Source organism: Homalodisca vitripennis, chromosome 2, assembly GCF_021130785.1.
Source record: "Homalodisca vitripennis isolate AUS2020 chromosome 2, UT_GWSS_2.1, whole genome shotgun sequence".
Lineage (NCBI taxonomy): Eukaryota > Metazoa > Arthropoda > Insecta > Hemiptera > Cicadellidae > Homalodisca > Homalodisca vitripennis.
The window spans coordinates 96,005,408-96,021,547 of record NC_060208.1 but is presented as its reverse complement, the minus strand read 5'-3'; the positions used below and the strand labels follow the sequence as shown (position 1 = coordinate 96,021,547).

Below are 16,140 nucleotides of genomic sequence, written 5' to 3'. Positions count from 1 at the left end.
ACAGGAAATACCAGTGTGATTAAGTCATGCGCCCAGAGATATCAGGTGATTAACAATATGTTATTATTATATAAGTATACATTATAGGATTGATATGATTGGTTAAAAATATTATAAGTCATGATTCATAAGAATGACGTCATAATTTTAGTATAAAAACCGAGTTATTTGTGAACGAAATCATTAGTAACGAACAACATTTCATATAGTGATTATTTAGTTTTTGTGTGTGGTGTGTGTTAATACAGGTAATTAAATATGGAAACTTCCTAAAGAAAGGCTATTTCAACTTACCAATGTGTTTAAAGTTTTTGTGCGAGAACATTTAAATGAAACAAAAGTTGTTTTAGAATTAAACAATCAAACTCTCATATTAGATATTGATAATTGGAAAAAGTTTAAAAAATATTTTTCTGTTATTGATACTGAATTTAGACTGAGACATAATAATTTTAATGATGATGATGATGATATAACTGATTGACTTGATTATAGAACAGTATCATTTTCCAATCCTGTAGTCAGTAAATGTTATATGTTAGATGAGTATGAAGATAGAAAATCCGAATGGGAACAAATTGCAAGAGACAGAGATCGTTTTAGAACAAGAATAGCTGAATTTGAAGAAGTGTTTAAATCAATTTTGAAAAAGCCAAGTGCAACGTGAGTGGAAAACTTTCATGTGTGTTAATGAAAGACGAGTTGTGTGAAACTTATACCGTCTCAAAGTCGCCAACCTTGTGAATAGTAATGAGTGATTTAATAAACCATTATATTTCTTCACTTCCACTTGAGGTTAAAATTTAAAATATTGCTTAACCTTTCATATGAAGATGTTTATTTTATAGAAAACGATTACTTTTGGTATCTATTTTGTAAAGAACACTGTATTGAAAAAAAACATGCAATATTTTCTTGGAAAAGTAATGTTATTCTTAATAAAACTTTAAATAAAGATTGTGCGCATGTAGTTTCTTTTTATGCATCTAGATTGTATTTGGGTCAAATTTATTCACATCAAATTTCTTCAGATTTTGTAGCTTACGTAGGTAATCATTTACATAAATGGTTACATATATTTTATAAAAAGGGAAATTGTTATGTTAAGGATGGGTGTATTACAAATTATGCAATATTTGTAGGTGATACTGAATTTAGTGTTTAGATTATTAGATATTAATATATTACGAAGTGTTACAATAGATTTTTTTAAGAGTCAATTTTTATGATAATCTTAGAATTATAGACTTTTCAGAACACAATGATTATTGTTATGTATCAATATATAAAAATCTTCCAATAAATAAGATCATTTTTCAAAAATTTAACGATTTAATATGGCTACTTAAAGAAAATGAAAATGTAGTTGGTTTTTTTAGTTTCAATGAAACTGCTACTGTTATTGGTTAAATATGCTTGAGTGATAATATTTTAGTTCATATTCATTCTACTTGTTGAACTGAACAGGTAATATGGAGTATTCTTACAGTAAAACTTTTATTGTTACAGGAGATATGAAAGTAGTTGTTAGCGGCTGGCAAAACCAAGTTCAAATTTGTATTGTAAATAAAGATAATAAACATAATTTCGCTTATATGGATCTTGATAAATGGACTGAATTTAAAAAACAAATTAATACTATTGATGGTGAATTTTGGAAAAGATTAAATTACCAATATAGTACTTAAAATATATTATTTTAATTTTTTGTTTTATAGGATGGAGTTTATACTGGATTTCCAAGGATTCAAAAATATTATCAACGATTTTGTCATAAAAGAGCTTGCTCTAATATCAACGGACGAGCAAGTGTACCAACTGCAGTTGTTTCAACCACCTTGTAATTTTAACAATCTCCCTACACATTTACAAAAACAAGTCAACTGGTTAGAGAAACAACATCACGGTTTACAATGGAGTTCTGGTGTTAAACACTATTCTGAATTGAAAGACGTTTTTAAAAATATAAAAAATACAAGGTAAAATTTATGTAAAAGGCACTGAAAAAGAAACGTTTACAAAAAAATTGCTATCCGAATTCAATGTTGAAGTAGTTAATCTTGAAAATCTCAATTGTCCTAGTTTATGTAATTTAAGAAAACAAATGAATGTAGATATATTGAAGCCATGTGTGTTTAGTCATAATTCATCAAATTGCGCATATATAAATGTACATGCAATTTTAAATTGGTGGAAGAATACAAAATATGTTAAGGAAAATTTGGAAAAAATAAATACAGCAATCAAACTTTTGTTCCACAATTGGTTACACAAATTTGTCAAAAGATCAATTAGAATATCTACCAAAAGAATATATATTAAATCACATTGTTAACATTGATTGTATTTATGATAAGTTACCTGTTTATTTGAAAAATGACAAGGACATATTAAAATCACTACGTTGTCAAGAACATTTTTTTCCAAGACTTTGTGAAAATGATGGTCCACAACCGAAAATAAAGGACTGTTACTTTTGTAACTATGGTGAAAATTGTGTATAATAAATAAATGTGTGTGCTTTTGAAAAAAAAAAAAATGTTTTCTTTCTATTTACCTTGCACTTATTCTTTATAAATATAAATTAGTGTTATTTACTTTTTCATATCAGCTATGAGTGTAAAAGAGGAAATAGCAAAAGAACTGCACAGACAAGCACGTAAAAATTTTCCTCGACGATATGTAGAATTGAAGGGATTAAAAGACTTATATCAAGCGGATTTAGTTGAAATGATACCTTATTCTAAATGTAATAAAGGTTATAAATATATAATGACAATGATTAATTGTTTTTCCAAATTTTGCAATAGCTGTTCCGTTAAAATCAAAAAGCGCTACTGATGTTGCGCTAGCATTAGACCCGATTTTTATCCAAATTTCCAATGAAACATATTCAAACTGATGCAGGAAAAGAATGGTTTAATGTGAAAGTTCAATCTCTATTCAATAAATATAATATTAATCATTATAAATCTTTCTCTGATTTAAAAGCAAGCATCGTAGAACGTTGGAATCGCACATTGAAAAATAAAATGTGGATTTCGTTTAGTGTACAAGGTAAACTATTGTTGGCTAAATATTTTACCTAATTTGGTAAAACAATATAATAATACCGTACACCGTACAATAGGAATGAGACCAATTGAAGTTAATAGTAAAAAATGAAAGAAAAGTATTAACTAGAATTATAAATGCAAGAAAAACATTTTACCTGAAACAATCATTTAAGGTTGGTGATCGAGTCAGAATAAGCAGAGTTTCGTAATATTTTTGCAAAAGGTTATTTACCAAAATGGAGCAATGAAATTTATACAATATGGAAAGTACAATCCACATTTCCAGTTACTTACATTTTGAAAGACGATAGAGGAGAAATAGTACAAGGTGGATTTTTATCAACAAGAATTAAGTAAAACTAAATTTAACGATATTTATTTGATAGAAAAGATAATAAGACGTAAAGGTGATAAAGTTTTTAGTACGCTGGCTAGGATTCGATGAATCACACGACAGTTGGATTAGTAAAGAAGAGCTGGTAAAATGAAATTTATTAAACAAACTGTTCAGTTACCGATATTAAATTTGGATAAGTTAGTAGAAGGAAATTCTGGTGAAATGCAAAAAAGTAAACGACACGGTGATTTACTACCTGATACAATAAGATGTATAATATGCGGTCCTTCTAACTGCGGTAAAACCAATTTAGTTTTAAACTTATTATTTTCGCCAAAAGGATTATTTTTCTCTAATGTTTATATTTTTTCAAAATCTTTATTTCAACAAAAGTATAAATTTTTACAATGTGTATTGGACAATATAAGTGGAGTAGGATATTTTTCTTTCTCTGATAAAGATGAGGTTCCATTTCCTAGTGAAATTAAAACCGTATTCAATTATGATTTTTGACGATGTTATTTGCGATGGACAGAAAAACATAAAAAATTATTTTGCAATGGGACGTCATTGTAAGATTGACACTTTTTATATTTGTCAAACATATAGTTTTATACCAAAACAATTAGTACGAGATAATGCAAACTTGATAATACTATTTAAACAAGATGATAAAAATTTACACCATGTATATAATGATCATGTAAATATAGACATGTCATTTGAACAGTTCAAAGAAATGTGTATCAAAGTTTGGAATCGAGGGAAAAATAAATTTTTAGTGATTGACAAGGATAGAAGTTTAAATAATGGACGTTATCGTTCGGGTTTTGATATTTTTATAACAGGATTTTAATAAAAGCTACAAACTAGCTAGAATTTCATTATTGTAGTCACACGTTTTTGTTGAGTTAACATCATGGAGAAATTTGATGATTCTTGGTTTCAAAACAAAACAAAAGACGATGTAGTTAAAGAAATACATAAATTAAGAAAAAAATATAAAAAATAAACATAGATCGATTGAACGAGAACAATTTGACACGGAAGAATTGTGGGAAAAACAATTGAAACCTGTATCAGAACCGTTTTTTAAAACAACTAATAAAAGAAGAACAACAAGAACAAGAACAAGATAATACTAAAAGAATTGAACGGAAACGAAAATTATTTAAAAACGAAATTGAATCTGATTCAGTTCCTGTGAAATTACGAGTTGTAAATCCTCCTCAGGGTTTAAAAAGAAAACAGAAAATTAATCTACCGACAAAACATGATTTTGAAAGTGATTATGAATACGATGATGGCACTTTAGACATTCCAAAAATCTAAAAGAGGAGCAACTCAAATTCCGAATGATGATAACAGTGATATGGAAACAGTTGGAACGGATGAAGAGGAAGAAGAAGAAATGGAAACAACAACAACAACAACTGCTGTTACTCCAGCAAGATCAGACGTTTTTTGAAAAAATATATCAAACCCGGCCTACGGGTGAGGAATTATTAAAAACACCCGAAGGAAAACAACTTGCTAAATATTATATTGAAAAAAATTTTACAGGTAAAATAGCCAAAGAATATTTTTCTAAATTAATAACAGGCACTAAACATATTGATCATAATTATGGGTTACATGTTGAGGGTGATTCTTGGAAAATCGGTGATAAACTTGTAGATATTGACGGTGATGATTTAATTATTGATGGAATACGATATGAAGGAACACGAGGACTTTATGAATTAATATTTATGAATAATCCTAATGCATATATTTATTCTGAAGATGATTTAGAAAACTATTATTTAATTTTAATGCAAACCAATGTACATAAATCTAATTATTCGTCTTCGGGAAAAATAAGATCAAAATAGAGGCATCAAGTATAAAAAATATCATTTCTCGATTATTAAAGAGAAGAAAACCGAAATCTACGAAGTCCACTAATACCGATGAAAGTGCTAATCAACAACAACAACAACAACAAGCGGCCTCAGGTAGTGGAATAGTATTGTCTAATTTTTCTTCTTTAGAAAAAACAAAATCACAGTCAAACAAAGATAATAATAATAATTTTCCAATACTTAAGAAAAGAAAAGCAAATTCTGCGATGATGATGAACACTTATACAGATGAAATTAATCAAACGACAGCAGACAGTGGAATAATATTATCTAATTTAAAACCAGATGTAATTTACTATGATGATCCTAACGAACTGGTCGATAGGTTGAGAATACTATTGGCTTCTCAAAAGGCGGGCAATACAGCACATTCAAATGAAATAAATTCAATATTAGAAGAGTTATATGAATTAAGAGATAAATTATTTTAATAAATAATGATTACAATACTTAAATTTTCCATTTTTATTTCAACCTTTGTATCTGATAGTAGCTATGAGTGTTGATAAGTTTGGTCACTTTTCGAATGGTAGTGGTATTAGTTCTAGTAGTAATCTGAGAGGACCTAAGGGTGATGGATTCCATATCGACGATGATGGAAACTATGATGTATTAAATAAGAGAATTTGTAATCTAGGTGATGCGGCAAAACCTAATGATGCAATAAATTTTAGTATTTTCAGCGATGCTATTCAAAATTGTCTTACAGTAATAAATGATAAAGTTGAAGAATTAAAAACTGATTTTCAGGGAAAAGTTAGCGGTTTAATTAATCATCTTGAAACTAAATTGAAAAATGAAATAAAAAATAGAGAGCAATCGATTTTCAATATACAAAATTATTACATCGCGCTGGTTAAAAAAAGAAGGATCGTCAATGTTAGTGCCAGTATTAATGATAACGATGTTGTGATAAGACAAGAACTAAACGCAACTAGAGAAAAATTAGAGCAAACCGATAGAGAAATAAAAATAAACACTTTAGATTTAAAAAACGATTTCGAAAATTTTACTAAAAACGATTTTATAAATTTAAAAAATGATTATTTAAATTTTAAATCACATGTTCGTGATACGATTCAAGAAATATTAGAAGAATTGGAAGACGATAAATAAGACGTTTAGTACAATTATATATATTATGGCTAGGAGAAAAAACAGTTGTGCTAGTAGTTATCAAGGCTCTGGACTGATAACATCACTTGCCAATGCAGCAGGTTCAGTTTTAAATAAAGCAATCGATATTTTACCAACGGAAATACACTTACCAAATTACCAATTTTGCGGTCCAGGAACAAATTTGAATAAGAGACTTGCATTAGGTCAAAAAGGAATTAATAAACTTGACTCTTTGTGTCGTCAACACGATATAGCGTATGCAAAGTATAGTGATAATAAACAGAGATCTATTGCGGATCGTATATTAGCTGAAGGCGCTTGGGAAAGAGTTAAAGCATCTGATTCAAGTTTAGGTGAAAAAGCAGCCGCATGGGCAGTTACTAATATCATGAAAGCAAAAACCAAACTTGGAGGAGGAGGACGAGGTGGAAAAAAGAAAAAGTCAAACAATTGCTTTAAATGTAAGAAAAAAATAAAAAGGAAAGTTAGTAAAAAGAAAACGGTTAAAAAAGGTAAAGGTCTATATTTAAGACCGTATAAAGGTTCTGGTCATTCAAAAAAAAAATCACAATGTACTCGTCAAAAATAATCGATCGTTTAGGTAATAGACCATTGACGAATAAAGATATAATAAAATGTGCAAAAAAACTTAAATTACCACATTTCAGAGGGGTTTTTATGCGCGATTTATTACCAATTAAAATACGCAATAAAGAATCTGCAATTATAAAATTTAGACAGTTATGCAGGACAAGGTACACACTGGGTATGTTTTTACAAAATAGGTTTAAATGTTGAATATTTCGACAGTTTCGGGAATTTACGTCCACCAATTGAAATTCAAAAATATTTAAAAAGTGTTGATGGTAACAAAGTGAATATAAAATATAATTATTTTCCTAGACAACGAGCCGGCACAGTGAATTGTGGTCATTTGTGTTTAGACTTTCTAGCCGTGCGAAGATGATTTGTGTTACTGGAAAGCATTCAAATTTAAAATGTTCTCTTTTTCCACCACTGGATTTGAGTTCGTCTGATGAGTGGGAAATGGGATTTTTAGATTTAATGACGTATAATTCAATTCCAAATGTTGAAGAAGATATAAATAATAAAATCAAAAATTGGTACAGACGTGCTGAGTTTACCAACTGGTGCATACGAGATAGAAGATATTAAGAATTATATTATAAAAGATTTAGAAGAAAAAAAAATCTTCTACCACTTTTAATCTTGTTGCAAATAATAACACACTTCATTGTGAAATATTATGTAATCAAATTGTAGACTTTACAGTTCCAAATTCTATAGCGAATCTATTAGGATTTACAAATAGTCAAAAATTAGAAGCAAATAAATGGCATATATCAACTAATCAGGTCGCCATTAATAAAGTGGATATCATTCGAATCACTTGTAATATTGTTAAAGGATCTTATAGAAACGGGATAGAAGGCCATGTGCTTCATGAGTTTTATCCTGCTGTAGCACCTGGTTATAAAATTGTTGAAAAACCAAACATTGTTAAATACTTACCAATTACAAAACAATCAACATTAGGTGAATTTTATATAACATTAGAGGATCAAGAAGGGAACTTAGTGAACTTTAGAAACGAAGAAATCAATTTAAGAGTTGATATAAGAAAAAAACAGAAATAAATAATAATGGGTATTGTATTTCCGAGTAGAGAAAATAACAATAACAGTATTACAACTAGCGTTTCTAGTATAAGAAATAGTAAATTTAAAAAAGATATTAGTCATGGTCGAACTTTGAAACCGTTAACATTGAAAAATTTAATTTTTCTACAGAATCTTCCGGAATTTAAACGAATTAAAAATGAGTAATATATTGAATGTTAATGAAAATATAGAAATTGATGAATCGCTTATAGAATGGGAATGGCATTCTCACAATCCATACACATCTAATTCTTTTAGAAATAGTGATGAAATTCGTATTCCTGTTCATCAACAAGACGCATATACATGTCCTAATAAAAGTTTTTTACTAATTGAAGGGAAAATTATTAAATCTGCTGATTCAAAAGATGATACTACTTCAAGTCTAGTTAATAACTGTATGGCTTTCTTATTTGATGAAATTAGATATGAAATTTGTGGAACGGAAATTGATCGTGTAAAAAATGTTGGTATAACTAGTACTATGAAGAATATACTTACACTGAAACCGGGAGATGAAAACTGGATTAAGAATGCTGGCTGGAATCCACCATCGATGGACGTTCTTGCAGATAAAACTAATTTTTCATTTTGTGTACCGCTCCAATTGTTATTGGGGTTTGCAGAAGATTATAAAAAAATACTTTTGAATGTAAAACAAGAATTAGTGCTGATACGCGCATCAACTGATAAAAATGCAATTTTTCAAGCTACACCAAGTCTTCACGATTGTTCAGTTCAAATAAATAAGATTGTTTGGAAAGTTCCTTATGTTCGTGTTGATGATAATATAAGATTATCATTACTAAAGATTACTGACTCTGATCAGCCAATAACAATGGCGTTTAGAAGGTGGCAAATTCATGAATATCCCTCACTTCCTGTTTCTAAAGCTCAGACTTGGACTGTTAAAACTACATCTTTGGTGGAAAAGCCTCGATATGTAATAATAGGCTTTCAAACAAATAGAAAAGATAAAAATGATAAAAATTCTTCACATTTTGATTTTTGTGATTTGGAAAATGTAAAACTTTATTTAAATAGCAAGTATTATCCTTATGATAATTTCAATGGATGCACAGCACTGATGTACGAATTGTATTCAAGATTCCAGTCTTCATATTATGCAGGAAGTGATAACCAACCTTGTCTGAGTAAAAATGAGTTTCTACAAAAAATTTCCACTTTTCGTTATTGATTGTTCAAAGCAAGTTGATACAATAAAAACCGGAGCATTGGATATAAGAGTTGAATTGCAGGCAAACAAAGACTTTCCAGCTGGAACCGCAGTTTATTGTTTAATTATAAATGATGCAATTGTACAATACACACCGTTATCAGGAATTGTAAAGAAAATTATGTAAAAATAAATGTTGATTTATTTTTTTTTTGATCAATTGTTGATTATTACTTCCTTTTCTCTGTACTGAAAAATATAGGAACTAAAAATAAAATAAAAACAAAGGTAAATGTTAGTATAAAATATATTTGTTAATTTTATGTGTTATACATATCATAATACAGCATATTATATATATACAATAAGAATATACAGTAATGGATTCATTTTTTTAATAATTTATTTCCATAAGCTAGCGTATTTTATTCCATCGTTAGTAATGAAACGTTTGTCATCGTTTCCATTTAACGCTAATTTATTTATAGTTACAGTTCTTAATATATGCTTTTTGGATTGAAAAATTCTCATTTTTCGTCTTATATTAGTTGATAAAAATAAACAGTTTTTATAGTCATAAAAAGTTATATGTTTTTTTATTACTGGTTTAGTTACTCCTTTTGCTTTTTTCAAATTCATTTTTTTACACTTTTCTAAATATAAATCATTAACAGTTCTATACGTATAAAGTTTGCTTCTTAATCCAATAAATTCTACTATAGGAACACCCATACATTCATCTTTAAAACATCCTAGTTTTTTTTTATTCTCATTAAAATAACATTCATGGTTGACAGGATAGTCCGACATATCAAAGTAATTTTTAATATTTTCATTTTTAAAGTCTTTGTACAAATCATCAGTGTAAATTTCATAGAAAAAAGAATCCGTATCAATATACAATAAGTTAATTTTATTATTAGGATAAAAAGATTTCATAATTCTATAATGAAAATCGTACATATGATATTTACTTAGTTCTAAAACAGTAAATCCTATATAAATGGGTTTGTTAAATAGAACAATATCTTTAGTACATTCTACTAAACATAAATTTTCAGAATATATAATTCTATTTTTAAAATTTGGTCTAGAAATAAGTTTTGTTAATCTTCTGTCGTTGTTAACTAATTCTATATTAAGTCTATCTCTCACATTTTCAATTGATTTACCAAACATAGCGTTATTCAGTAATTTATAAAAATCTTTTTCAAATTCATTTTTAGCCTGTTTTTCTTTTTTCTGTATTGAACATAATGTACGATTTGAGCCAAGCGCTTTGATTAAACGCTAAAACTCTGTGAATTCGTTTCAACACCAATCCGTTTTCCAGTGCTTGTTTCAAATTCATATAATGGCATACATAAAAATCTTTATCCCACAATGTGGTTAACAGTTTAGGAAATTTCGACTTTGGAGGACACTTTTTTTCAGAAAAAAACGGAAGATCATCATGGTGTTCGTGTAAATAAGACGGATAGCCAACATCACATTCTACAATGTATCCTAAAGGATTATCATCTGAAATTGATAGTACATTGAAATTTCTTATTTCCGATTCGGACAACCAATGAAATCCGTCTTTAGGCATACATTTACACATAGCCCATCCGTATAAATTGTTTGCATCAATATATGTCAAATATTTTGATGGTTCGTTAGAATTATATGAAACCTTATTATTTAAATCCTTATTATTAGCCATAGCATGTCTTTTGACACAACTTGTAATACCGCCTCTTATTCCTTTTTCTATAAACATGTACATATCATAATTATGAAATAATTCTAATTCTACCTTTGTGAATTTTAACATAGCATCAAAAGTTAAACTAGGAAGCGTTAAATAGTTAGCTGGATCCAATTCATAATTATTCACACATATAGTTCGAAAATTTTCGAAGACATCGGCTAACAAGAGCACATCGGTTCGTAAATACAGATCTGAATATTCACCTAATGTTTTACAATTAAATCGCGACCAAATTTCTTTGGCATGATTGAATTCTTCTTCCGAAATATGTTCCTCTGTCATTTTATTAAAAAATAACTCTTTTTCAGGTAATTGATTTTCATTTAGTTTATCCCACGAATCAGTATAGTCATAGGGATATACACCTTTTTTAGTGACAAAAGGCATGTCATCATGATTAAAAAACAACTCTGTATGATGAAACTGATCATTTGGTAAGTTATTAGCTAATTGTGCTAGACTAGCGTTTAAAAAACGAAAACTGTCCAAAAAACGTAATTTTATTCCACCAGTCGTCTGTTTTGAAAAACTAACATATTTCTCAGAAGAATTCGGAATAATATCTATTTTCTTTTGATCGCAACCTAATTGTTTGACAATAAAATGTGTATCATAATTTGAACTACCGTGTAAAAATACAGGCAAAAACGATTGATTTCTTCTTTTCAAATTACACGTGTTACAAAGAACGTTTCTAAAACGTCCTGTTAAATGACAGTGATCTACTACAGCACGATCAATCATTGAAAATTCTAAATCACAGCATTCGCAATTAGTTGATGTACGAATTCTATTCTCTTCGTCTCTTGTAAGAGGAAGGATAGGTTTATGAATTCTAATTAAATCAGAAATTAAATTTGATATTGAAATTAAATAGTCCATAAACTTTGATGCAGCATCTTCACCTCTGTAAAGATAAGGATCATTGGGCAATTGAGAAGCAATAATTTCTGGCAAATCATTATCACAAACCAAATACACACAAAAACTCATCGGTTCATGTATTGCATTTACTGTTGTAAATTTTGATTGTTTTTCGTCAACTTTTTTTAAAATACACTCAAAATCGCAATAAGCAACAATCGGAACCTTATACTTGAAATGAAAATTAGTGAATTTCAAAATTGATGGACTATCGTTATTTTGAAGAGGCGGCATTTTGGCTATTAGTGGTTTATGAATTTTACAATTCTCTTTGTGATTTTTTAGTCTCTGTAATTTATCTGGTCCTGAATAGTGGGCGAAACACCTTTTACAAAATAGCATTTTTCTCGTCGATTTTGTCACTTGAGACCGTATTAATCTAGAGAAATTATTTATATAACAATAATGATTGTTTCCTTGATCGTTTGAAATTAATAACAAATCAAAATGATTTACATTCTCTTTATCACATACTTTGAGTGGATAAATTTCTTGATGTTTATTCAATCCATAAACATTAACACTTACAGTGAGGTTATTTTTTTTCAAATTTTTTTACTTGTTTTAAATTACAAGGAAATGTTAAATCATTAAAATTAAATTTATTAACATTAGCGATATATCTGTTGTCAATACGATATTTGCTATCTCCTGTTACATAACGTGCTAAAATGGCCCATTGAAAACATTTATTATCATCATTATTTTGTGGATTAATAATAGCTTTTTTATTTTCAATACAATGTGGAAGTGGTATGTATGAAGATCCGCCTAGTGGACGATACTTGCTGAATCTTAACAAAATTCCGTCTAACGAGCGAAGTGTCCAACCACTTCCTTTTCCCAAATATTCATTTTCTTCTGTACAAATTTTACTAATCATATTTCTTAAAATATCATCCAACGAATCACTATGAAAAACTGTGAAATTCGATGTTTTAAAAGCGGTTTCCTGAGTTTGCTCTGTTAACGGTTTAATATATGTACATTCAACAATAATATTAAATTTCAAAGCTCCATATTCGTTTAGTAAATTTTGAATAATTCTTTTAATTTCTTCTTTTGAAATTTGAAGGATTAAACAAATATCTTTCAAATCTGAATTATTATTTCTTAAATAATAAGTTTTTAATATATTTTTAAAAGCATTTTCGAGTTCTATAAATGTATTATTCGAACAATTTAAATTTAATCTATCTCTTTTTCGTTTTAAATTAGGAGAGGGGGGACATTGTTCCGGCTCGATATTAATTTGATGCGGTTGTTCCTGCTCTATTTCTTCATGTTCCTCTTCCACTTCCATAGGTTCAGGAATTGCATGGTTTCTTTTTTTAAAAGGTAGATGTGAATTCATTATTCTGAAAACAAATTATTCTAGATTATTTTAAATTTTGAATTTACTACTGTTTCAATTAAACACCGGATGAACCAAAACCCTTGTCTCCTCTTTCTGTCGCTTCCAATTGAAAAATTTCAATAAGATTTGGATACACTATACGTTCACAAATTATTTGAGCAATTCTATCTCCGATACTGACATTGAAATCCCTGTCGGAGAGATTAAATAGCAATATACCAATATTTCCAGTATAATCTGCATCGATCACGCCTGCGCCTACGTGTATGCCATGTTTTAATGCTAGACCTGATCTAGGTGCTATACGACCATAACAACCAGTTGGTAACACTAAAGCTATATTAGTTTTAACTAGTTTTCTATCCCATTTTCGGACAACGATGTTCTCCCCACTCCGCAAATCAAATCCGGCTGCGTTTAGTGTACATTTTTCAGGTGGAAATCCATTTTCATTCAGAAGAATGAATTTCAAATCTAAAAAAAAGAATACATTTTACATTTAAATTAAGTATTATCTTATTTAACAAACCCATCTTTTTTTGCCGTAATCCTATTTAACAAAGCCATCTTTTTTTTCATAAGATATACAATCTTGTTTCACATTTTCTATCTTAAGCATATTTTGTCCAACATTTGTTAAAATTAAATTTATCGAATCTAAGATTTTTTGATCATTTTGATTTTCTTTTATATTAAGTAAAAAATAACCTTTTTTAGATACCTTTTGCCAATAGGTCTTTTCATTTTTACATTTTCTTAAATCTTTAACATCAGTAATTTCAATTTTTATCAAATGTGTTCCAGTTTCACCTGGAGTAGTTATTTTTTTTCTTTCATTTTCGCATTGATATTGTAATTGTTGAGATATAAAAACAGACTTACTTTTGTTTTTTTTCTGACTGAATAATTTAGCGAAATCATCTTTACAATTATTATCATATTCAGAATCAGAATCAGAATCAGATGATGATGAGCTAAATGAAACAGTCGTTTTTAACCGTTTGGTTCCTTTTTGATTAGAAGAAGAAGAACATTTCTTAAACTTGTTTTCATTTTCAATTTTTTTTTACACCCTGTTCTAATTCGATTAATTTATTCCGACCAATGTCTTGTACTCTCTGAATAAGATTGAAAGGAAAACTTACTGAACTATGTTTTTTAATTACGGATTCAAAAATAGACATTAGAGTTTCACAATTTTGCTCTTCGAGTAAATAATAAATTTGTTTATCCTGAGACAAATCGCCAGAAATCATATAATAATTTAGTAACGTATCACATAAATTTTGAAAAATCCACAAAAGTTGAACGGCAACAGGACTCATAATGATTTCTTTAGATTTTTGAAGTTCTCCAACCAGTTGCTGCCAGGTATCTAGACTCCTAAAGCCTATCATGTACAGATTTTCTATAATCTGCGTTAGAGTAAGTACGGTTAAAAGTGATTGTGTCATACCAGATGTAGACTGTTGCTGTTGCTGTGGTTGTTGTTGCTGTTGCTGTGGTTGTTGTTGCTGTTGCTGTGGTTGTTGTTGCTGTGGTTGTTGTTGCTGTTGCTGTTGTTGCTGCTGCTGCTGTTGCTGCTGCTGACGATCTTGTTCAGTTTTCATATGCTGTGGCTGCGTGAGTAGCTGTCTTAATATCGTTGCGTTTTGTGATCCTGACGACGAATCTGTTGTCAAGTCGACAATCTGTGACTCCATTACTAAAACAGTATTTAAAAATATAATAGTAATATGAAGAGCTATATTTTTATAAACATCATATGTTGTTAAAATATTAGAGTTAGTGTAAAATTTCAGATGACAAATCCATTACAATCAATACATGAATAAGAGAAACAACTATATTAGTGTTAAATTTCAATTCGCTTACCTGTATATGAGTGTTGATAGATTGAAATCCTGCTAGCAAATCAGACACTGGAGCTAGTCAACTTGCTGGACTGCTTATAAAGGATAAACGTATGACGCAAGCTCGTGCGCTCTCTCTCTTCCTGTCCATGCTCCAGCCACTTATTCATTAACAAGTACTCGCAATTATTCTACTTATACTGTTTTACAAAATTTACTTTTTTTATTTTTATATTTAACTTAAATAATATTTAAAGGTAAATCCTTTCCAAACACATTCGCAATTTTGTGGTATAACACACAAGCCATATATCCTCATCTGTCGATACTAATGAAACTGTTTTATCAGTCTTCATTTGTAAATCAATTCTATTCTGTAATATTTATTTATTAAAATGTTATTTAAATTATTAATTTCACAGTAAAAAATTTTTTATCGGTAAAATGAACTGTAATGTATCAATGCTTTCAATGCATTCTGATTCCAATCTTTCAAAAAAAAACTAAGTGTAATACAACCGTCTATAGTATTTTGGATTTCACTTACGAAAAATTTGTATCTCTGTTTACACATTTCCAAACAATTTCTATCTAAATAGAGCATATTTTTAAATCGAAAAATATGATACCAATAATAATTTTTATCTATAATATAATTATGATTTGAAACAAAATCTGCAACAATAACACCTTTCTGTGTACAAAAAGTTCTGAAAATACAAATTTAAACCGTACATAGATGTTACGTACTCTAAATTATCTTCATAATTTTTATACAAAAAATAACTAGCTTTCCAATCAAGATTCAATATTTTCTTATTCAGATTAATTCCCAATACTATACAATTGTAAAAAATAATCGTAATCTATTAGTTTCAAACTTTCAAATTACACTTTACAGTAAAATTAAAAGTTTCAGCTCATCAGGAAGTTTATTTATCAAGTCCATTAGCATAGTGGACAAACAATCATTAGTAT

At 28.7% G+C, this 16,140-nt stretch overlaps 1 protein-coding gene across 1 annotated transcript in view; it reads right to left on the bottom strand.

Moving 5' to 3' along the window:
• Positions 1 to 16,140, bottom strand: part of LOC124355731 (putative uncharacterized protein DDB_G0268364) — a 38,420-nt gene that overhangs the window by 9,142 nt on the left and 13,138 nt on the right. Inside the window, exon 2 of the mRNA XM_046806888.1 lies at positions 14,766 to 15,014. Coding sequence (XP_046662844.1) covers positions 14,766 to 15,014 — 249 coding nt within the window. The remainder of the gene's footprint in view (positions 1 to 14,765; positions 15,015 to 16,140) is intronic.